General features: G+C 46.4%; 1 protein-coding gene and 1 long non-coding RNA gene across 2 annotated transcripts; both read left to right on the top strand.

Annotated features, from left to right (window-relative positions):
* Positions 1 to 2,549: 2,549 nt before the first annotated feature.
* LOC128098217 (uncharacterized) lies at positions 2,550 to 12,044 on the top strand. The gene is made up of 3 exons (XR_008214166.1): positions 2,550 to 4,526; positions 5,111 to 5,299; positions 11,873 to 12,044. It is a non-coding gene; the product is annotated as an uncharacterized LOC128098217 (long non-coding RNA).
* Positions 12,045 to 15,432: 3,388 nt separating this feature from the next.
* Positions 15,433 to 22,801, top strand: Mat2a (methionine adenosyltransferase 2A). Its single transcript, XM_052719006.1, has 9 exons — positions 15,433 to 15,637; positions 18,016 to 18,093; positions 18,360 to 18,482; positions 19,160 to 19,272; positions 19,360 to 19,503; positions 19,666 to 19,884; positions 20,190 to 20,372; positions 20,467 to 20,600; positions 21,183 to 22,801. Exons 1-9 carry the CDS (start codon positions 15,547 to 15,549, stop codon positions 21,283 to 21,285), a joined length of 1,188 nt encoding a protein of 395 aa, XP_052574966.1. The 5' UTR covers positions 15,433 to 15,546; the 3' UTR covers positions 21,286 to 22,801.
* Positions 22,802 to 22,890: the final 89 nt, after the last annotated feature.

Genomic DNA, 22,890 nt, shown 5'->3' with positions numbered 1-22,890 from the left:
TAAATTGCATTTATTTATTGTCTGTGTATCTATACGTGTATGTGCATGCACTCACATTTACAGTATACAAAGGCCAAAAGACAACTTATAAGAATTGGTTATCTCCTTTTATCATGTGTATCCTGGGAATAAAATGCAGATTATCAGGCCTGGTGGCAAGTACCTCTATCTACTGAGCGCTCTTGCTAGACTGAAGGAGAGCCTTGTCGCTGAGTGGGGACCCCAAGCCCACGCTGTGGCTGATGCTGAGGGTCTTGCACTGGGAAAATGCTTCTGTGACAAGTGCTTGTACAGGCTTTTGCAGGCAGCCGTAAAGGGTCAAATGGACTGGGGAAAGCCTTGCATTTATCTTTTCTTCTGTGGAAACGGATGAGTTGGGCAGTGAAGCAAAAGAGAGGTGACATGAGCCGGGCGGTGGTGGCGCACGCCTTTAATCCCAGCACTCGGGAGGCAGAGGCAGGCGGATCTCTGTGAGTTCGAGGCCAGCCTGGTCTACAGCGCGAGATCCAGGAAAGGCGCAAAGCTACACAGAGAAACCCTGTCTCGAAAAACCAAAAAAAAAAAAAAAAAAAAGAGAGGTGACACGAAAAAACGAGGTTTCCTCTCTGGGTTTTTCTCGTTGCTGGTATAAACACTGTCTGTGGGAGTACCACACTCTCCTGTGAAGGTCAGGGGACACTTTCTCTCCTCCCACCACGTGTGTCCCGGGGATCAAATTCAGACTGCCGGGCTGGGCTGCAAGATGGCTTCTGTCCTCTGAGCCATCTCAGAGCCCTCTTCAGCATACATTTAATATTTAATTAAAAATTGAAAAACTTGCTAGGGACAGAGGTTCCCTGCAAAAGACTTGATTATAAAGCTTTATCCTCATGATCCCGGAACTCCAAGCTCATCTGTCTCTCTCTTTGTTTAACAGTCAGGCCAACAGAATGAAAAGGCCAAGTTTAAAGACTGAGCAAACACAGACGAAGGAAAAAATGACACGGGAGCCTGAGAGTCTGCTTTCTGGATCCCGACCGTCTGCTTTTTAGCATTTCTTCTTTCAGATAGTTCACTTACTGTAGTCACAAACATTTCTTGAGTGTTAGAGGCAGGGATGGTTTAGGTTGTACAGACTGGGCAGTTCCTGGTCTGATGGAGGCGGCATCATTAAGCCATAAAGCATGAACAAAGAACGGCCATAAGATAAACTAGGACAGAGTTAGAGCACAGGGCAGCTGCATGCTGCCAAGCCTGGAGAGGCGCTAGACGGCGATGTGGGTAGATGCACGCACGGCCACTGAACACTTAGCAGTATTCCACGCAGTCCATATTAACTCCCGTGATCCTCAGCTCACCACAGCCTCCCCGAGGTCGGTCCCATCACTGTCCCAAACTATAGAAGACAAAACGGAGGCACAGCGAGGCTAGGTCACCAGGCCAAGGTCACCTGTGAGTGTTGAGATGGACCTCAAGTAATGTCGCACTGTGCTCTTTCTCTTGTCTTTAAAATTATTTATTATTTAAATTTTTCATTGTGTATATTCACGGCACATGGTACTGTATTATAAGGACATTATTATACAAGTATATATCGTACATCAAACACTAACTCCATTTCTTCCCATGACCCCCTACTTCTTCTTTACTGGGGATTACACATGCTAAGGAAGTGCTCGCTCTACTGCTGATATTTACCCCTAGACCTCCGTTTATTTATTTACTTACTTATTTATTGAGACAAGCTTTCAACAGGTTGCCCAGGCTTGGCTCCGTAGCTCAAACAGTCCTTCTCATCTCAGCCTCCCATTGTCTGGGGTTACAGGCCTGTACCGCCAGAGCTAGCTATATATTATTATTATTTTTTTTTTTTTGCTGGTGTTGTTGGGTGTTTGTTTGTGTTTTGTTTCGTTTTTGCTTTCAAACAAGGTCTCTTGTAGCTCAGGCTGCCCTGGAACTTGTCATGATATTAACTACTTTTTTCTATGACTATCTATACCCATTTTCTTTTCTTTTTAAAGCCTACACACAGTTTTGTTTTGTTTTTTAAACACACTGTAACCTGTTTAGAGTTCTTTTCCCCTTCTGGATCTGTCTTTACTGAGCATCTGCAGCATTCTCTGATGGAGTGAGACAAATCTTAAACTGCTATGTCAGCCGACGCCTGTGTGGCTCAGCTTAGTGCAGAGCACTGGCACATGGCACTGGTGGCTGGCTCCAGTCTGCAGGCAGTCTCTGTACACTGAGCCTACCCGAGAGACCGTGGTCACCAGGAAGCCGTGTTTGACTCCATGTTCCAAACTTTTTTTTAAGCCTTTTTAGGCCTTATGTGGATATACATGGCTAGGTATTGGGTGTCATATGTCTTTTTCTGTCCCACCAGCCAGCTCCCAAATAATGACATGGAGACTTATATTAATTGTGAAAATTCAGCCGATAGCTTAGACTTGTTTCTAACTAGTTCTTATAACTTAAATTAACCCATTTGTTTTAATCTGTGTTCAGTTACCTTTACTCTGTGCTGCCCATGCTGCTTCTTCTCCACCTTTCTTTTTCCCAGTGTCCTTTGTGCCTGGAAATCCTGCCTAGCTATTGGCCATTCAGCTTTTTATTAAACCAGTCAGAGTGACACATCTTCACATTGTACAAAAAGATTATTCCACAACAGTCTCTTGTAGCTCAGGTTGCCCTGGAACTTGCCATGATATAGCCAAGGAAGCTCCTTAACTCCTGATCTTAAACCACAGAAGTTCACTACACACTGTGTTCTGAAGCTCCATACTTTTCTTTCCCTCATTTCTCCCCTGAGAAAGTGACATTCAAGCTGTGACCTGATAGATAAAGAGTAGGACTAGAAGGGGGTGAGATGCCCTGTATTTATCACCTGAAGTTTTATACAAAGAGCAAAAATATTTAGCCACAAAAAGTGTGTGATATTCCAGCAGAACTAGACGGTAAGACCTCACTGCTGAAGACACAACATGCTTTGGCTGCAGGACCCAGTGAAATCAAGCTGGCACTGAGCTGGGAGTTTCTTCCTTGCCGACTAGGCCTCGTCACACTGGAAAGTGCTATGCGGGCTGCTGAGGAAGAAAGAGCGTCAACACTCTTGCTCAGCTGTGGACCCACTACAGACCCACTAGACAAGATGAGTCCACAAGATAAATCTGCCACAGGATAACCAGTTGCTTTCTGATGGCCCGTGGGGCCTGCTCCATAGGAAGGAATTCATGTCTGGTGTTGTAAACCTGGTCAAAAGCCCATGTCTCAGAGGCCACGGGCTAGAGGGGGAGCTACTGCTGTTGGCAGCTGAATGAGCATGCTATGCCTGTCCAATTGTCTTCTAAACAACTACGCTTATGCCCATAAATTAGTGCGGCTCTCAGCCAAGCTCCTTTTGCAACGGGCAGCTGGTAATGCAGAGACTAACTGGTCGGCGTGCTGAGAATCAGTGACCACTGAATGGTCAGCTACAAACTGGGCATTTCTAGCACCCTGTCCTTGACTCAGGGAGCACTGCGGAGGACATGGCAGAAAGAACTGGAGAGTCAGAGGGAGGAGCAGATGGTTTTAAACACTGTCTTCAGGGCGTGAACACAGCCCCTGCACTTCTGAACTCTCAGCAAGCGTGAGTGCTGACACAAGCATGCACAAACATGGTCCACCCAAGTCCTCTCTTGAAGCACGAGGAAGCTCACAACGTCCCACCCACCCTGAGAACCTACAGGCAGCTAATAGTCATTGGGTGAGCGAGAGACACTTTTTTCAGTGGTGTAGCGACTGGTAAGTTGCCTGTGTTCCTTCCTAAAAACAACCACTCACCTATGCCCCCATAAGTAACCCTAGTGAAACTCACCAGGACACACGTGCACCCGCACATGCACACACATGCATCCCAAAAACCGTGAGAGGGGGACACCAGCTGGGAAGAGGAAGGAGATCAGCGGGAGGACAGAGAGGGAATTAAGGGACACATGATCAAAACATATTTTATTCACGTAGGAAAGTGTCGTAATGAAACCCATCACTAAGTCAATTGATATATGCTAATTAAAAAACTTTGAGAAAAAGAAAACCACCCTCCAAAAGTGTGAAGGCTCTTGCTGAGAATACTCCTCCGTTCTCTGTCTTTTCTTTCAGACTTGGTCTGAGCAGAGGCAGCCCAGGACTGAGGTGCACTCTGGGGGAGGTGGTTTGAATGGTGTGGTTATTTTCTCTGGGTGAGACTTAGACCTTGGTGCCAGGGATCTGAGGGTTTCATGGCAACAACTGCCAGGGCTCCTGGGAAAGTCCCCAGGCATCTAGAGCCCTGCAGTCTTGGCAGCCCCTGTTCCCCAAATGGACACGGCATCAGTCAAGGCCAAGAACCCAGCAAACAGCTGGCGAGCTATTTTTAAAATCCAGTGTAAAGTCATATACGTATAAGCCCCAGTGGATTTCCCTGGGGGAAATCTCGTCCCTCGAGTAGAAAATGCTTGAAGTCAAATAAGGAAATCTCTATTTTGATTCCCAGCAAGGCCAAGTGCAGGGCCCTGCTGCCTACAGCAGTAAGTACTAATCCGGTTTAAGCAGGAGAGCGGCAGAGCTGGGGAGCCAGGGCAACTGGGGGGCCTGGAGAAAAAGGTCAGGCCTACTGATATTTATCGGGTTAACACTGTTAGCGTGTGTCCAGGTGGGTCCGGCAGAAGAAAAGAACAAAGACAGGAGCTGCAGCTGCGGGGAGGAGGGAGTGAGGCTTGTATCTGCCCATCCGCCGCCGCCGCCGCCGCCGCCGTGCTCTGGAAACCTTAGATTCCCTCGTGTCCCTGCCCAGAAATTAAAAATACAATTAGAGGACCCAGAGGAAAGAAGAGGGAGGGAATCCATGGTTCTGGAAGGAGTGGGCAGACAGGGCAGGAGGCGGCAGGCCCGCTCTGTCCAGCCAGCTTGTCTGGCTCTGGCCACTGCTTCTTTTTGTGATCTTGCCACTCAGCTTAGGTCTCAGGCGCCAATGGGAAGATAAAGTATCTTATCCCTGGACCAGAGGCACAGTATGGCCCGTAAGGACAAGCATTTTGCTTCTCCTAACAAACACTTTTTTTTTTCATACAGTAACCCAGATTTACTTGTCTGTGGTTTTCTTCTTTGCAAGGCCTGAAGTAACAAATTGGACTGATATATCTAGAGAAGGATGTCTTCTCTGTTCCCCCCACACTGGGCACTTCCCACCGCTCCTGCCTCATACTCGCCTGAACGTAAGACCAGGCGTAGAGAGCCATACGCCTGTGATCTCAGCACATCAGGAGACCAGGAGCTCAAGATCATCTACGTGGAGTTTAAGGTCAGCCTGTGACAGTAGGCTATTTCCTTGCGCTATGTGGAACTATGTTGAATCCATGTCATCAGGCCCCCGCCCCCAGTCTAGTCTTTTATGCCCCCCCATCCTCCTCCTACCGACCTGGTCTTCAAAACTCCCAAATGCTCAGGTCCCACTGTTTTCATTCACACAGCTGAAACAATCATCTGGGTCAGGAGAAACCAGCATTTTCTCTGCCGCAAAGTTCCTCATCTGCCTCTCACTATGTGGGTGCTGGGAACCAAACCCGGGCCCTCTGCAGGGCCAGCAAGTGCTTTCTTTTAACTAACCTCTCTAGCCTTCAGGCTGACCCTTTTCTCTGATCCTCTGATCTCTACTTCCCAAATGCTGAGCTTACAGTACACTCCATCACCCAGACTGAGAAGTCAGTTTCCTTTCTCTCTCTTACTGTTTTTTGTTTTGTTTTGTTTTGATACAGTTTTGTTTTGTTTTGTTTTATATAGCCCTGACTGGCCTTGAACTCACAGACATCTGTCTGCCTCTGTCTCTGCCTTCCTAGTGTTGGAATTAAAGGCATGCGCTGGCTACACCTAGCCAGTTTTTTTTAGTTAAAATTTGTATTTATTTCATGAGGAGTGGGGGGCATGTGCACGCCACAGTGCACGTAAGGGGGTCAGAGGACAACTGCAGGAGTCCATTCTTTCCTTCCACCTTATGGGTCCCGGGGATTGAACTCAAGTCGGCAGACTTGGTGGCAAGCGCCTTTACCTGCTGAGCCTTCTTGCTGGCTGAGTAATTAAAAAAATGCAGTCTAGATTGTTTTCTGTAGTCAGAGTCAGTGCCTGTGGGATTTAAGTTTTGGAGTCTGCAGTCCATTCACAGGGCCCAAGTTCCCTTCTCATAGGGATGAAATGATTTCATTTTGCCTGCATGATGAAGCAGGCCAATGTACAGGCCATGCCTTGACCCAGAAAAGGAATCAAGATCGCAAGAGAACAAGGTTCTCCAGCAGGCTTATCATCTGCAGTCCAGCTGAGAGCTGAAAGGATCATTTGCACACTTAAATGTGCACTTTTGCAAACAGGGATGGCCCTGCTTGCCCAGGAGGTCCTAGATGATGGAAGTTACATACTTACTCCTCAATCAAAGCTTTGACTTGAGGCCTAATATGTCGCAGGTCATTAAAATGAGCGAGGGAGCTGCTAGAAGCTTTTATTTTGCCAGTAATAATAAGTGTGTGCAGAATTTCTTCAGTAACTACAACACTGTTGGAGTTCTGGGCACTAGGGCTCATAAAAGGGCTGGATGTACCTGGGGGCCACTCCAGGAACACACATTGCTTCTGTCAGTCTTACTCAAAGCCAATGATATGCAACCATCTGCCAAGTGGTCCATATCTCACAGCAACATCCACCACATTCTAGCAGACCCCTTCCCAGACAGCAGAGAGTAGAGCATCAATACTGTGGCATCCTAAACTCCCAGGGAAGCCTGAGCAGGTTTGATTAACCACATCTGCACAAATCCCTGGATTCAGTCCTTGGTCACAACTAGCTAAGCGGCAGATCCACTAGGAGTGCCCGGGGTCTGCCTTCTTAGTCTCCTTGGAGAGGCAGCCAACAACCATCAGTGCAGAGGTCTTTATAACCTGCATCCTTCCAGTCTTTGCTCATGAGTGACACTGTCTGCATGAACTGCTGCTCACTGGTATAGGAGCACACCTCTTCCTGGCAGTCAAGGTTGTATAAGTGGCCCAGTGCCCCCAGCCCACGGTAGGGGCACTGCCAAGCTATAGGCAGGAATTAAAGTGTAAGCATGCAGGCCAGTACTTTTGCTTCGGTGCCACCGTGATCAGAGAATACCTAGACAAGCTTCCACCTGTAAAAGCTGTTAGTTATCAGAGTCATTTGTTTTCTTAAATGTCCAACTGCAGCCTGCTGGGAGCTGCCTGCATCTGCCTACAGCCGGGGATAGATAGCTGTGAGAGCTAAGGATGAGAGGGGGACATCCAGATGATAGTAAAAAGGATTTCGGGGGCCGGAGAGATGGCTCAGTGGTTAAGAGCATTGGCTGCTTTCCCAAAGGTCCCAGGTTCAATTCCCAGCACCTACATGACAACTCACAACTGTCTTCGACTCTATATCCAATGGATTCAACTCCCTCACACAGGCATATATGCAGGCCAAACACCAACACACATAAAAATTCAATGAATAAATAAAATTTAAAAAAAGAATTTCATCCTGTCCCAATGCTCATACTAACAGATCAAGTCAAAAGAGCCATGGCTCGAGACAACTAGACGAGAAACAGCTGGACTAAACAGCCGCCAAAGTGGTGTCATGGCACCTGTAAGAGTCACTGGATGTGAGAAGTGGCCTTTGGTCACAGCAGGTGCCACTTAACCACAGCTTCTTGCCACTGCCGCCTCTATCTATCTATCTATCTATCTATCTATCTATCCATCTATCCATCTATCTATCTATCATCTATCTATCTATCTATCTATCTATCATCTATCTATCTATCTATCTATCTATCTATCTATCTATCTATCTATCTATCTTATATCCGTTTTATTATTGGCCAAAGAACAGGATAATCTGGGAGACAGACTCACAGATCACCTTCTCAACCCTTGGAGGTGTTGGAAGTCAAATATAACTAAAAACATGAAAGGGAAGAATATTCATGCTTTTTCTGGGAATGGGAGACTTTCCTCAACTTCAGACAGGCCCACTTTTTGCTGCTTGGATGTTTGCTCTCTGTCATCAAGGTAATTGTCAACTGCTGTAATGCTGGGGGATGAAGTGCCATTTAACATGCAGATGAATTATAATGATGCTAACTGGTGCTTTTTAAATAAAAAATGTCTCTGGGAGGTTCATGTATTTGAACACTTGATCCCTAGGTGGTGGTGCTATGTGGAGACATTACAGAACCTTTAGGAGATGCAGCCTTGCTGGAGGAAGGATGTCACTGGGGTGGGCTTTGAGGGTTTATAGCATCTCCCCACTTCCGGTTCTCTCTCTCTACTTCCTGTGAATTATGGAAATATACTCTCAGTTTTCTGCTCTTGCTGCCACGCCTTCCTTGACATCATGAACATCTAGCCCCTGGAGCCATAAGCTAAAATAAACTTATCCTTATGTTGCTTTGGGTCATGATATTTCATCACAACAACCACAATAAAATAACTAAAATAATGAGGGTCACTCTGGTTGCTGTCTTAGATGTAACCAGTTTTGACAATCTCACCTGCTAAGGAACTTATATCAACAGACATCCTGTCCTCACAGTAACATTAGAGTTGGGCAGAAATTGGGCTAGGTCACACAGGCAGTACAGTGGGTTACAAGCGTACCTTCTGACCAGTTGTGTGGCTTACAACTGTAATCCTAATTATACAGGAGGCTGAGGCAGGAGAATTGTAAGACCTATGCCAGTCTGGGAAACTTGTTGAGACTGTCTCAAAAAAAAAAGTCTGTCTGTCTATCTGTCTATCTATCTACCAGTCTACCTGTCTGTCTACCTATCTATCTATCTGAAGGATGAGAGAGATAGATACCAGTACTAGAATGCTTGCCTAGCGTGCTTCAAACCCAGGCCCCAATCCTAGTACAAAATAAATAAACAACAAACATAAAAGAAAGGAGGGCTGAGGAGGAGTGGGAGAGAGACTGACTGATTCTAAGCTGGGTATGACGACACAAGCCTGTAATTCCAGCACTTGGGAAGCCGAGACAGGAGGATCATCCAGGCTGAGCGACACGGTAAGACCCTGTCTCAACAATGACAGTAATAAAAGTATATTCTGAGGCACTGTGGGGTTAGGTTATAGCTTGAACGTATGGCACCCATTCAAGGGTACCCATTTTTTAGCTCGTAACAGTTATCAGTGGACAAATCTGATTTTTTTTTAATTGAGTTCTCTACAGCTGTGGCTGGTCTCCAACAGCTCCTCCTCCTCCTCCGAGTACTGGGATTGCAGGTGTGAGTCTGCACAACTGCCCAGCTCCCGCCACCATTTTTTTGCTTCAGTTTTCTTGTCTCTTACCTGGTACCTACCTCACTGCGTTCCTGTGCCACAGGTGTTAGGGAGAAACCTCAGAGCTAAAGACCAGACTGAGACCATACCTAGTGTTTCCAGGTTCTTGTCAGAGAAAGAGATGAGACCAAGTAAGCGGGGGAGAGGAAGCAGATTTTAGAGCATATTCAAGAGGGAGTAGACTTCTCCCCACAAAAAAGCAGCTGGTATATTTTTCTAAAAGAAAATGAGGAACCGGGCAGAGTGGCACACATCTGTGATCTCAGTACTTGGGAGGTGGAAACAGAGGATTAGGAATTTGAGGCCAGCCTGGGTTACATGAGAACCCTGTCTAAGCACAAAGACATGCACAGAGAGACAGAGAGAGGGGAAGAGAGAGAGAGTGAGTTTATCTCTGGGTTGTGTCTAGAGAAAAAGTCGCTGAAATTGCTAAGAGAAAACAGTCATGCCTGGCAGCTCAAGCCTGGTATCTTGGCTACTCGGGAGTTGGGGGGGGGGGGGTCAGGGGGACAGAACACTCAAGGCCTCCCAGGGCTACAGAGCAGGTTCAGTGCTGGACTAGAACACATACAACTCCTACAAAAGAATTGGGGACACAGCTCAGCGGTAGAGCACTAGCCTGGCATGCTCAATCCTCCACTGTTGAAGAAGGCAGAGAGACACCATGACACATTTCTCTGAACAGTAAAGTGTGTGTTCATGGGAAAGTTATGAGATGATGAAGTATTACTATTGCAGAGAATATGACATTTATTGTTTGGCTATAAAGAAATCTTATCAATTTAGATATCAGATCTTTGACCCAGGCTCAAGTCCCCGATCTACCACTGAGTTGATGATGTATGACTTGGATGAATTACATGCCAATTTTTTCATCTATAAAACAAGAAGAGAAATAAATACCAACTGCTCATTAGAGCTGTTTTGAGGTGCAGACATTACAGCAGTGCTTGTCCAGTTGTAGATACTGTCCTCAGTATCTCCTTCAGTGTCTTATCACTGTACACATGCATTCTTCTATCCTTCACATTAAGAATCAAGAGACAAAACAGAAATCCAAAATGTCTTTACAAGGAAGGAGATTGGGCCAGTGAGATGGCTCAGCAGAAAAAGGTGCTTGTTGTCAAGTCTTCTGATCTGCATTGGATCCCTGGTAGAGAAAGAACTCCTAAAAGTTGTCCTCTGACCCGTGCATGCACCCACAAATGTACACACATATACACAAACAAGTTTTAAAAGTGGGAGGGAATTGATATAGTCCCTGTTTCTGATCCTATTAGAGTTAGCTTGCTTCTGAAGCTGTCTGCCTAAAAGCCAGGCACACGTTTGGAGATGTCCGGCATAGATTTCTTTCTCCTTGGTGTGTCTTTGCGTGGAAGGCTCCCAGTCTCAGGCTTTCCTTCAGTTTAGCTTCAGCTGCCCCGTCTGTCACCTGGTGATTGACACATGCTCACTATTGTTCTGGCCTTCTGCTGTGAGTAGGCATCCTTTTCTCTGGTGCTGGGTCAATGCCGCTGCTGGGGTTTGTTTGTTTGTTAGAAACAGAAACTCTTGCAGTCTAGACTGATCTCATACTATGTAGCTGAAGGTTGGCCTTGAACTCTTGATTATCCTGCCTCTGCCTCCATCCCAAGTGCTGAAATTACAGGCGTATGCCCATGATAAGCTTTTTTTTCCCCTTTGGGTGAGACAGTGTGATGGCTATTCTTGGTTGTCAACTTGACTACATCTGGAATTAACTAAAACCCAAGCTCTGAGGGATTTCTTCTTGATTCGGTCACTTGAGGTGGGAAGATCAAGCTTAAATCTGGGTCACCCCTTCTGGTGGCAGCCTATATAAGGAACATGGAAGAAGGAAGCTCTTGCTCCTTGCCTGCTGGGCCACACTCATTGGCTAGTTCATCCTTCCACTGGCTTTAGAGCCTACTTTAGGATCTCGACACATACTGAACACCAGCTGAGACATCCAGCCTCATGGACCAAATAAGTATTGGATTCTTGGACTTTCCCTCAGCAGACAGTCATGGCTGGAATAGTTGGACCATAGCCTGTAAGCCACTCTACTAAATTCCATATATATAATATGTATTCATTCTATCAGTTCTTTTCTCTATAGAACCCTAATACAGTGTCTTGCCTGTGGCACTGGTTAGCCTTGAACCTGAAGCAGTCTTCCTGCTTCAGTCCTAGAGTGCTGGGGTTACAGGCTACAGGCCTGTGCCACAGTGTCCAGCTCAACGGCATACATATGTGACATAGATGTCTTTTTTCACTTGCCAGAACTCTCTCCCAGAAGCTCTGCTAAGACTCACAAGACCCGGGTTGTTCTAGTTGCTGAGTGGGTACCAAACATCAGCTTTCCCAGTCCTGTCTTTAAAAGCGTTCATAGGTCTTACGATACATTATGATTCTCTGGGTTGAGAAATCTGGAGCCTTCAGGCAGTGATTCAAATGTTCCCTATGTGCTTTATAACAATTCAATATTCAACACGTCTCATTAATTCTAAATATGACTTAAACTAATAACTTCTCATTTATTTTGCCCTCAGGACACTAATTACGAAATCAGAAATCTCATCCTTCCTCCAGAACAGGATGGCCATGTGCCTCTCTGTTAGTGAAGAGCTCTCGATTTTATTATTGCAAGGCTGCTCACAAAGTCAAGGTAGGACCTCTTTTCACTGGTCTTGTCGGATCTCCGAGGTTCATCTCCCTACTTGTTTCTTGCCTCCTTCATGATGGCCCTTCTTCGCTTTAGACACTCTCTCCAGCATCTTGTTCAGTGCATTCAGGGCAAAGCTTCAGCAAAACAGACCACCTGATGATCCTGGAGATTATGTACCAAACTGGGAAGTGGAGACACCCATCAGTTAGTCATTAAATCTGCAATTTCAAATAGCACTTAGCAGCGTGAGAAAGAATAGCTAAACCCTGTGAGAAATCTCTGGAGGCGAAGGCTTCACCTAGGAAGTGGCAGCTGAGCTGGAAGAAAAGGACAGAGTGTGCCAGGGACCATTTTGAAGAGTCTAGACTAGGACAAGAACCAGGCCTGTCGTCATACCAGTACCTGCCAGCCTCACAGTTGTTCTCTTACAGAAGAAAGGGATGGACAATGTGGATAACATAAAGAATGAAAATGGGCCCTATTCTGATGTGAATCAATTAATGACTTGAACTGTTAGTAAAAGAGATTCAAAGTAGAAGATGGAGGGGAATGTTGTACATGATAAGGTTGAAGTAGTAGTAGTAACATCATACTCCATCCTTTAAAGACAGTATACTCGGCTTTAGCCAGGCATGGTGGAACACACCTGAAATCTTAGCTCCCTAGAGGCTGAGGCAGAGAAGCCTTGCCATGAATTTCTAGGCCACTCTTGGATACACAGTGAGATCCAGGCCAACACAGGCTACAGAATGAGATCCTGTCTCAAAAAGCAAAGCAGAATATTTAGAGAATTTTAGTCTCTGTCTTACCAGTAAATGGACACCTGTAAAAGATCATTCACTGCTTTAAAAATTCTAGCCGGGCAGTGGTGGCGCACGCCTTTAATCCCAGCACTCGGGAGGCAGAGCCAGGCGGATCTCTGTGAGTTCGAGGCCAGCCTGGGCTACAGCGCGAGATCCAGGAAAGGCGCAAAGCTACACAGAGAAACCCTGTCTCGAAAAAACAAAAACAAAAAAACAAAAACAAAAACAAAAAAAAAATTCCTGTTATAAGCCAGGTGGTGATGGCACACACCCAGCACTCAAGTAGTCTGAGCCAGGCAGATCTCTGTGAATTTGAGGCCAGCCTAGTCTACAGAGAGAGTTCCAGGCTGTTACACAGAAAAACCCTGTCTCAAAAAAAACAAAAACAAAAATCCTGTTATATGTTAGACACTGTTTTAAAAATTTCTTGAAAAAAATTTCCTAGAGTTGGGGATTTAGCTCAGTGGTAGAGTGCTTGCCTAGCAAGCGCAAGGCCCTGGGTTCGGTCCTCAGCTCTGAATAAACAAACAACAACAAAAAATTTCCTACTATTATCCCAACTTTACAGGCCAAAGACGAGGTACAGAGGTTGCTTATTCTGTTAGTAAACAGCAGAAGCATGACCCAAAGCTGGAGGCCCCTATATTGACCTATGAGCGAGAGTTAATAATGTACAACTGAGTCTAATCCTTTGGCAGGAGCAGCCAGCTGTGGAGCCTGGAGCGGAGGAGTATCAGAATTTAATGAGCTAATCATTGAATTCAATCCCTTTCCTCTCCCTCCCTACTAATAAACTTTTTAATTATATTCTGGCTTCCATATGGATTTTTCTGCAGGAAGATAATGCACTGACCAGTCTACATAGGCATTTTGGTCTAGTTGGCAATTTTACTACTCATTGTGAGTTACTTACTCTTAATGGCTGAGCCATCTCTCTAGTGCCCAAAACAAGTAAAAATTATGAAAGCCTTGACTATTTTCCCATGAAGGGCTAGTTTGAAAAAGAAAAACAACGAATAAGAACAAAATATTGTCTCTTTGGTGCCTTAACATCAGGGATGTGCTCTTGGCCATGGAGAAGAGCCTGCTTCTCCTATCTTTGTTGAGGCTCCAAGCACGGCCCAAGAGCTTCCTTTGTTTTCCACCGTGCCTTTCTCAAACTCCCACCTTTCCACTGGCACACACCCTAGAGAGAAAGGCTCCTTGCCGTTCACAATGTACCTAATTTTCCGAGCCATCAGCATCACGGTATCAAGCGCTTCCTATGGTAGGAGCAGACTGTTCACTAAAAGCCGATGTTCTTCACAAATGATAGATCTCGGGAGCCACCAAGGACACCAGCTCCAGGCTTGCCCTACGGCTGGTCAGAGCAGATGCCTGACACTGGCCTCACAGTGGCTCTCTGCATGCAAGCAGCTCCCCACTCCACTCTTTGGTGGCACATGTTTTATTTCACTTTTTCCTCTTAATTCCTTTCATGGGCAAAACTGAGACAAATGCCAAGGTTTGAAAGGGAGAGTGTCATGAAATCGAGGCCATTTGACCTTGACAAGCGATCTGAAGCACATTCGAAGGCTTGGCTAGCGCCCTCCCCAAGACACACACACACACACACACACAAAGGCTTGGCTAGCGCCCTCCCCAACACACACACACACACACTGATCGCCCTCCCCAACACACACACACACACACACACACACACACACACACACACACACACACACACACACACACACACACACACACTGATCGATATTCTCCTGAAAAGACTGATTCGACATCCATTTCTCCCTCCGAAGGATGCAAAGCCAAACCGTGCAAGGTCAGACTTAGGACAGAAGAGGCTCTAGCGAGGCCTCCGCGACTCCAAGGGTCCACGAAGCCCGGCGCGGGGGGAGGGGAGGCTGGCAAGTGGCAACCGTTTTTAAACAATGCAGCAATCCCGTCAGTTGCCTTTACGGCCGTTTTCCCCGGAGCAGTTACGCGAGCAATGACTAACACATGGGCCGGAGCCCCTCGGAATCTCTCGCCCCCCGCAGGGAACCGCGCAGGATGAAAAAGGGCCGCGCACAGCCGCCTCCGCGGCCAGCCAACATGGCCACCTTGCCAGGGCACAGGGCCACCCGGCGCCGGCGCACGAGGCGGGGGAACGGCGCGGGGGGGGGGGGGGGCAGGAGAGACCCTCGGCTAGAGAGTCACCGCACGAAACGGCCGCCATGCCCGCCGCCGCCGCCGGGGGGCGCGCGCGCCGGCGGACCTCCGCGGGCAACGGTCGGAAGGGATGTGCCATGTCCCCGCACAGGGGGAGACCGTCCCTCGAATCCAAGTCGCCTTCCCCTCCGGCGTCCGTCGTGGGAAGGGGCCTCGAAGCCCGGTCTCTCCACGTACTCACGCCTCCGTTTACCTTAGACCGCCGAGACGGCTAACTACGGGCAGGAGGCGCGGTTCCCTCCGCTGTCGTTCCCCCCCCCCAGCCCGGCGGCAGAATGGTCTGGCCCGCACTCGGCGGGGCGCACCCGCCTGCCCACCCCGCACCCCCGCCGCTGGCGCATTGGCGCGCGTCGCCGAGGGGCGGGGCCCGAGCCGGGCGCGCGCCGGCGCCGCTCTATAAATACCGGGCCCCGCCGCCCGCCGCTCCGAGTCTCCAGCCTGCCGAGAGCCGAAGCCAGCCTCCCTCTGCGCGCTTCGCAGTGCCCTGCCTCGCCGCTGCTCCGTCGCCCCCGAGTCGCCTTCTCTCGCCGCCGCCGCCGCCATGAACGGACAGCTCAACGGCTTCCATGAGGCGTTCATTGAGGAGGGGACGTTCCTCTTCACCTCCGAGTCCGTGGGGGAAGGTCACCCAGGTGAGCGGACGGGGACTCGGAGCAGGGAAGGGGCGGAGGGCAGTGGCGCTGGGAGGCGGGGGCGGGACGGGGGGGGGGTTGTCGGATCGGTGAGCGCGGCGGCCGCGCGCCTGCAGTGTGTGGCCGCCGCTCCCCTCCCCCCTTTCTCCCATCCCCATCCGGCGGCGCGCCCCGGCATGCGGAAGGTTCCAGAAAACGAGAAGGGCGGGGGCCCGCGGCAGCCTGCGATCGGCGCGGGGAGGGCCCGGTTTCCTCTTTGGTCCCGTCATCTGGAAAAAGGCTCCAGTGGGCGACCCCGCCCCGCGTGCTCGCGCCCGGCCGTCGGGAGCGCGCGCCCCGCATTGCAGCGCCAACCACGTGTTCACCGCATGTGGCTTCGGGGCGAAGCGGAGCTGGCGGGGCCTCGAGCTACCCGACCCCTGGGTTTGAAGTGGGGGGGGCTGCTGTCTCCAAACGCCCTGTCTCCATTATACATGGCTTCCGGCCACTGGAAATGCTTAAGAGTATGGGTGGACATGTCCTTAGGCCTTCAAGGTGACAGGCAGCCGCCGACTAAATATAGCGCGAGTTAGGGAGGGCATCCCTTATTTGGAGGCTGCGTGAAAAGGATGAGGAGCATGAATTAAGTGCAGACTCCCATCGCCTTAGGTTTCCTTTTAAAGTCTTTCCTTTGGCGCTTTCCCTCGACTAAAGGAGGATTTTTTTCACGATTCTTTTGGCTTTGTCCACTGAGCCGCCATGATGAAATGGGTTACAATGAAGCTATTTTAGGGAACTTTGGGTCTCAGACTGAACATACCATCTAGTAAACAGCATGCTATTTGAGCTGCTTCTGTTAAAGGGTCCACAGTAACATACTACTTGGTCTGGTGGAAGAGATGATCTGCTTGTAGTTAGTGGCCTCATTGATGATAAAGAACAAACCCAGGAGGATCTTGATGCATGAAAGTCGAGTGTCGCTGTGGGTTTTTCCTCGAGGAAAGGGGTACCTCCACATCGATTGAGCCACTCCCTTGTTACAGTTGATAGATTGGGTCGTAAGACTCTGGCTGCAGTACACAAAATCCACATGACTGGAGCCAGGCATGGTGGTACACTTCTGTAATGCCAGCATTTAGAGTGTAGAGGCAGGAGATTAAATTTGAGGTTAGCCTGGGCTACATGTTAACACCTTTTCAAGGAGAAATTGAATATGCTATAGAATGCATTTGAACAGTTTCCTGGATCATCTCTTGCTGTTAATTCCTGTTCATAGTTTTAAAAGTCTCGTTTCCCAGTTAGGTTAGTGTTCTTCAAGGTTAGAGTGGTTGGTCTACATATGGCCTTGGTTTATTCAGAACCCCAGGTACAGAGATTTGGTACTAGTTAGAACTTAAGGAACTGAGTGGTTCTACTAATAATAGGGGAAATGAACTGTTCTTTTAAGAAAGAGACCTGACAGTTGGCTTTTTTGGTGGGTTAAATTTGTAACGAATTTTAAATGTGGGGGATGAAATAGAACGATTGATCTTTAAAACATACTGTGAAGTTATTTCATGGCGTAGGCTTTGGGATTTCAAGATAATCATCATTTCTACTTTGGCTTGATTAATCTGAGTTTACGTGGCCGTTCTGTTTATTATTTAACATAGAAAATAATTGAAATACTTTGAGGTGGAACTGAATTCATTGTAAGGTGTAAACTATATAATGGACTAGAATGGCTTAAATATGCTGAATGAATGTTCTGGCTTTTGGTGAGCATGTGTAACGATATTCAGGCTAAAATACCAAGTTTTCAAATAGCGTACATCCCTGTATACAGTAATTTTTATTCTGGTAAATAGCTCCTGGTAAAGCAGTGCTTTTATTTACAGTTAAGATCTCATACTTAATGCAATGAAGTAGAATTGTTCCCTTCAAAGTTATGTGGGTAGGGCCAGTGAGATTGCTGCCAAACCTGTTGAGACTCTGTCAGTCTCTGGGATCTGGGATACATAATGGAGAACCAACTCCTCTTAATGTTGTCTCCTGATCTTTACATGAGCACCATGGCACAAGTGTGAGCCAGGATTATACAAATAATGCTGTCTTATTTTTACCATAAAAAGTTCTAGCCTAGAATGGTGATGTGACACATGCTTTAATCCCAGCATTCTGGAGACTGAGTCAGAATTGCCATGAGTTTGAGCTCAGGCTAGGTAATAAGCTGAAACCCTATCTCAAAAAACCAAAAGGCTCCAGAGATTTTTCTGGTGCGGATAAGTCTATAATCTTTTGACAGCACAAGATTTTTGTCATCTACAAATTCACAGCTGTACTTGGCCCTCAAGGTGGCCATCTACTGCTAGTTACATTATAGATGGGGTTAAATTGAATCAGGAATTTTTATTTTCCAGATAAGATCTGTGACCAGATCAGTGATGCTGTTCTTGATGCACACCTTCAGCAGGACCCCGACGCCAAAGTGGCTTGTGGTGGGTACACAACACTTGTTTATGAGTGAGAAAGAGGGCATTTGAAGCAAAGTCTGGTGATTGATCTGTGATGCTACTAGCTACTTGGGAGATTGAGGCTGGAGGTAGCAAGTTAAATGCCCGTGTGGACAGTTTAGCAAGACCTTATCTCAGAAGTAGAAAATGAAGCCCAGGGATATAGCATATACAAAATGGATTGAATTCTCCAACTTCCCCCACCCCACCCCCACCACTAATATTTTAGGTATAAATTTCTGTTTTATTAGAAACTGTTGCTAAAACTGGAATGATCCTTCTTGCTGGGGAAATTACATCCAGAGCTGCCATTGATTACCAGAAAGTAGTTCGTGAAGCCATTAAGCACATTGGATATGATGATTCTTCCAAAGGTATGTTCTAAATATTTAGTTTTCCGTAAACTCATTTTTGCAGACATAGAATCTGATGCTGGCCAGAGAAGCTTCTAGAATGTTGCTAGTAATCCTTAACTGATTGCAGTTTACCATATCCTCTCAGCTTTCTGATCCAGCCTATTCTGTCCTCTAAAAGTGTGACATTTAGTGCAAAAGCAGTATCTTCTACAACTAAAATACAGATTCATATCAATAGAGAGGCCAGACATGATGATATACCTGTAAATTGAACTTCTGGAGGTCAGGCAGGAGTTAGCTGCTTAGTTTGAGGCCAGCCAAGTTAAAAACCTTATTTCAAACCATGTTGGGAAGGGGGGCAATAAGTGAATTGTATGAATATGGTCTCTTAAAATAATGAATCGTAAATCTCTGCATCAATATTTTTTTCTTCACTTAATCCTTAGCCTTTTATTTAACCCCTCCCCCCCCCTCAGGGTTTCTCTGTGTAGCCCTGGCTGTCCTGGAACTCAGAGATGTGTCTACCTCTGCCTTCCACCTTCCAAGTGCTGGGATTAATGGTGTGCATGTGCCACCATCACCCCGCTACCCTTCTTGTAAAAAAGTAGAAGTGTCTCAATTGCTAGCAACACAGCACTACTCTTAACACTAAAAGAAAAAAAATGAGGGTGATTGGAACACCTTGTTGTTTGTAGGGTTTGACTACAAGACTTGTAATGTGTTGGTTGCCTTGGAACAACAGTCACCAGATATTGCCCAAGGTGTTCATCTTGACCGGAATGAGGAAGACATTGGTGCAGGAGACCAGGTATTGTGATAGTTTGTTGGCATCTCTTTTAACAGTAAATCTGAAACTTGGATTGCACTTTCCCATTTCACTTTTCCCATTTCTTAGGGTTTGATGTTCGGGTATGCCACTGATGAAACTGAAGAGTGTATGCCTTTAACCATTGTCTTAGCGCACAAGCTAAATGCCAAACTGGCAGAACTACGCCGCAATGGCACATTGCCTTGGTTACGCCCAGATTCTAAAACTCAAGTAAGTGGTTATTTTAAAGCTACGTTCATCTCAAATTACATTAAAATTCCTAAGTTACTTAATTATACTGACTGGGGAGAGTAATGTCTTTTTGCTATATTTAAACATATCATAGAGAACAACGCTGGTTAGACAAGTGTTCTGGTCTATTTTGCATTCAAGGTGACTGTGCAGTATATGCAAGATCGAGGTGCTGTGCTTCCTATCAGAGTCCATACAATTGTTATATCTGTGCAACATGATGAAGAAGTTTGTCTTGATGAGATGAGGGATGCCCTAAAGGAGAAAGTGATCAAAGCTGTTGTACCTGCAAAATACCTTGACGAGGATACAATTTACCACCTACAGCCAAGTGGCAGATTTGTTATTGGTGGGCCTCAGGTAATGAATGTATGAAATGTTTTGGTTATTGTTGGTTAGTTTTTGGCTGACTCCACCCCCAGGTCACATAACGCACACCCCGGGTCTCGTGTAGCCCAGGCTACCCCCAATTTCACTGTGTGTCTGATGTTAATGTGGCTGTGTGCAGCTAGCCTTCAACACCTTGTCCTGCCTCAGCCTTCCAAGCACTAGGATTGTACATGTGAGCTACTGCTAGCCACATATGTATCTTGAATGGTTCCTAATAGCCTAGTCGAGAACCACTTAGTAAGAAAGATTACATGACTTAAATCCTATAATTTCAGGGTGATGCTGGTTTGACTGGCCGCAAAATCATTGTGGATACTTATGGCGGTTGGGGAGCTCATGGAGGAGGGGCCTTTTCAGGAAAGGATTATACCAAAGTGGACCGCTCAGCTGCTTATGCTGCTCGTTGGGTAGCAAAATCCCTTGTTAAAGGAGGTCTGTGCAGGAGGGTTCTTGTTCAGGTATGTAATGAACAGGGAAATGGGAGAAGGGTATTTAGTAAAATAGTTTATATACTTCCCTATTTTATAACCATATTATATCACTGACTTTTAGGTCTCTTATGCTATTGGAGTGTCTCATCCATTGTCGATCTCCATTTTCCATTATGGCACTTCTCAGAAGAGCGAGAGAGAGCTATTAGAAATTGTAAAGAAGAATTTTGATCTTCGCCCTGGGGTCATTGTCAGGTAAAGACGGTAAAGCCTGTTGCTAGTGAGAAACGGGGAGGGGGTGGGCATACATATAAAACCTGAGGAGATGACGGTGGACTCCTCTTTGAATTCCTAGAACATGCCAGGATGTTCAATTGCCTGGAGAGGACCTAGCTGATAAAGTTAGTAGTGTTCTGTGACTCAGTAACATCCTAAAAAGTTCTCCATCTTCAATTCTGAGCTTTGTGCTTAATCTTAACTAAGGGTGCTACATTAAGAATTAATAAGCTAAGGTGGGATGATCAAAGTTACAAAGAAAATAACCATAGTGGGCAGTGCTTGGACCTTGGTAAGTATTTAACTGGAATTCCTGTGAATGATAAGTTTTCCTATTTGTCAAGCCAGGGCTGGAAAACAAGAACTGTAGTTACTAATAAGGACTGTGCAAGGAGTTTGGACACCAGGGAAGTAACAAACACTTCTGCCCTGAACTTTTTTCCTAGCAAGCCCCAGGGAGAACTGAACTCAATTGCCAGAGCTCTTGAATGAGTCTTGCTGATTGTTTTGCTTTGTTTTAATTTAATGCTACATATTAAGTTATGGACTTGTATATTCCAGGGATCTGGATCTGAAGAAGCCAATTTATCAGAGGACTGCAGCCTATGGCCACTTTGGTAGGGACAGCTTCCCATGGGAAGTGCCCAAAAAGCTTAAATACTGAAAGTGTTAGCCTTTTTTCCCCAGACTTGTTGGCGTAGGCTACAGAGAAGCCTTCAAGTTCTGAGGGAAAGGGCCCTACTTCCTAAAATTTTCTGTCCTCTTTCAGCTCCTGATCAGTTGCAGTCACTCTAATCAATGACATGAATTTTAGCTTTTGTGGGGACTGTAAGTTGGGCTTGCTATTCTGTCCCTAGGTGTTTTGTTCACCATTATAATGGATATAGTGAGCATAGGTGATCCATGTAACTGCCTAGAAACAAACACTGTAGTGGATAATGCTTTGAAATCGAACCTTTGTGCCCTGTCACCTAATCCTCCAAAGTCCTAATTGCAGTTGCTTTCCCACCAGATGCTGAAAATGTCCTTGTAATGTGCACGTAAAGTACTTGTAGTTTGACTATAGACGTTGGCAATGCCATAGCCCTGTCAGCATGAATTTGTAATGTCTTGAGCTCTATTTATTGAATGTGAAGCCCCTTCCCTTATCCTCCCTGTAACTTGGTCATTTCTAATTATGTAGTTCTGTGTCAGGGAGTGTTCCCTATCCAGTCAATCTTGCATGAAACGCAAGTTTCAGTTGGAGCTCTAGCCTGACTTTAAAAAAAGGCAGTTACAATTAAACCATCTCCCTGGTGCTTATGCTATTAATTGCCACCTCTTAAACAGCACCAAATCAAAATCTCTCCACTTTTCAGCTGTCTTTGGAGGACGTACGTAATAAGGTTTTATTTAGTAAACCAATCCTATGCATGGTTTCAGCACTAGCCAAACCTCACCAACTTGTAGTCTAGAAAAACAGGCACTTGGCACCCTGTGATGTCATACAGAGAAGTCACGGGGCAGTACCTGAGGGTCTGTAGGTTGCACACTTTGGTACCAGGTAACTTTTTTTCTTTATAAGAAAGACAGTACTCCACACTGCACAATAGCTCCTCCCAGGGTTTTAACTCTGTTTTATTTTCAAAACCAGGTCCAATGAGCTTTCTGAACAGCTGGTGTGGCTACAGAGAAACCAGCTTCCTTCAGAGAGCAGTGCTTTTGGCGGGGAGGAGGAAAGCCCTTCATACTTGAACATTTTCTAATTGCTTATTTATTGTATTCTGGGGTATGGCGTAAGTACAGAGAAGCCATCACCTCAGATGGCAGCTTTTAAAAGGTTTTTTTTTTTTTTTCTTTTTTTTTTTTTTCTTCCTCAACACCATGATTCCTTTAACATGTTTCCAGCATTCCCAGGTAGGCCAAGGTGTCCTACAGAAAAACCTTGGGTTAGACCTACAGGGGGTCTGGCTGGTGTTAACAGAAGGGAGGGCAGAGCTGGTGCGGCTGGACATGGAGAAAGCTGACTTGGCTGGTGTGGTACAGAGAAGCCAGCTTGTTTACATGCTTATTCCATGACTGCTTGCCCTAAGCAAGAAAGTGCCTTTCAGGATCTATTTTTGGAGGTTTATTACGTATGTCTGGTTCTCAATTCCAACAGTTTAATGAAGATCTAAATAAAATGCTAGGTTCTACCCAAACTGTGTCCATAAGTTGCTTTCTGATTTAAAATCTGTATGCAACTCCTTACTGCATCTGCCACCCATTGCCAAAGGTAAAGTTCTCAACC

Source organism: Peromyscus californicus, unplaced genomic scaffold (genome assembly GCF_007827085.1).
Source record: "Peromyscus californicus insignis strain IS unplaced genomic scaffold, ASM782708v3 Scaffold_6__1_contigs__length_162567912, whole genome shotgun sequence".
Classification (NCBI taxonomy): domain Eukaryota; kingdom Metazoa; phylum Chordata; class Mammalia; order Rodentia; family Cricetidae; genus Peromyscus; species Peromyscus californicus.
The sequence above is the reverse complement of the archived record's forward strand: the minus strand, read 5'-3'. Positions and strand labels throughout refer to the sequence as shown.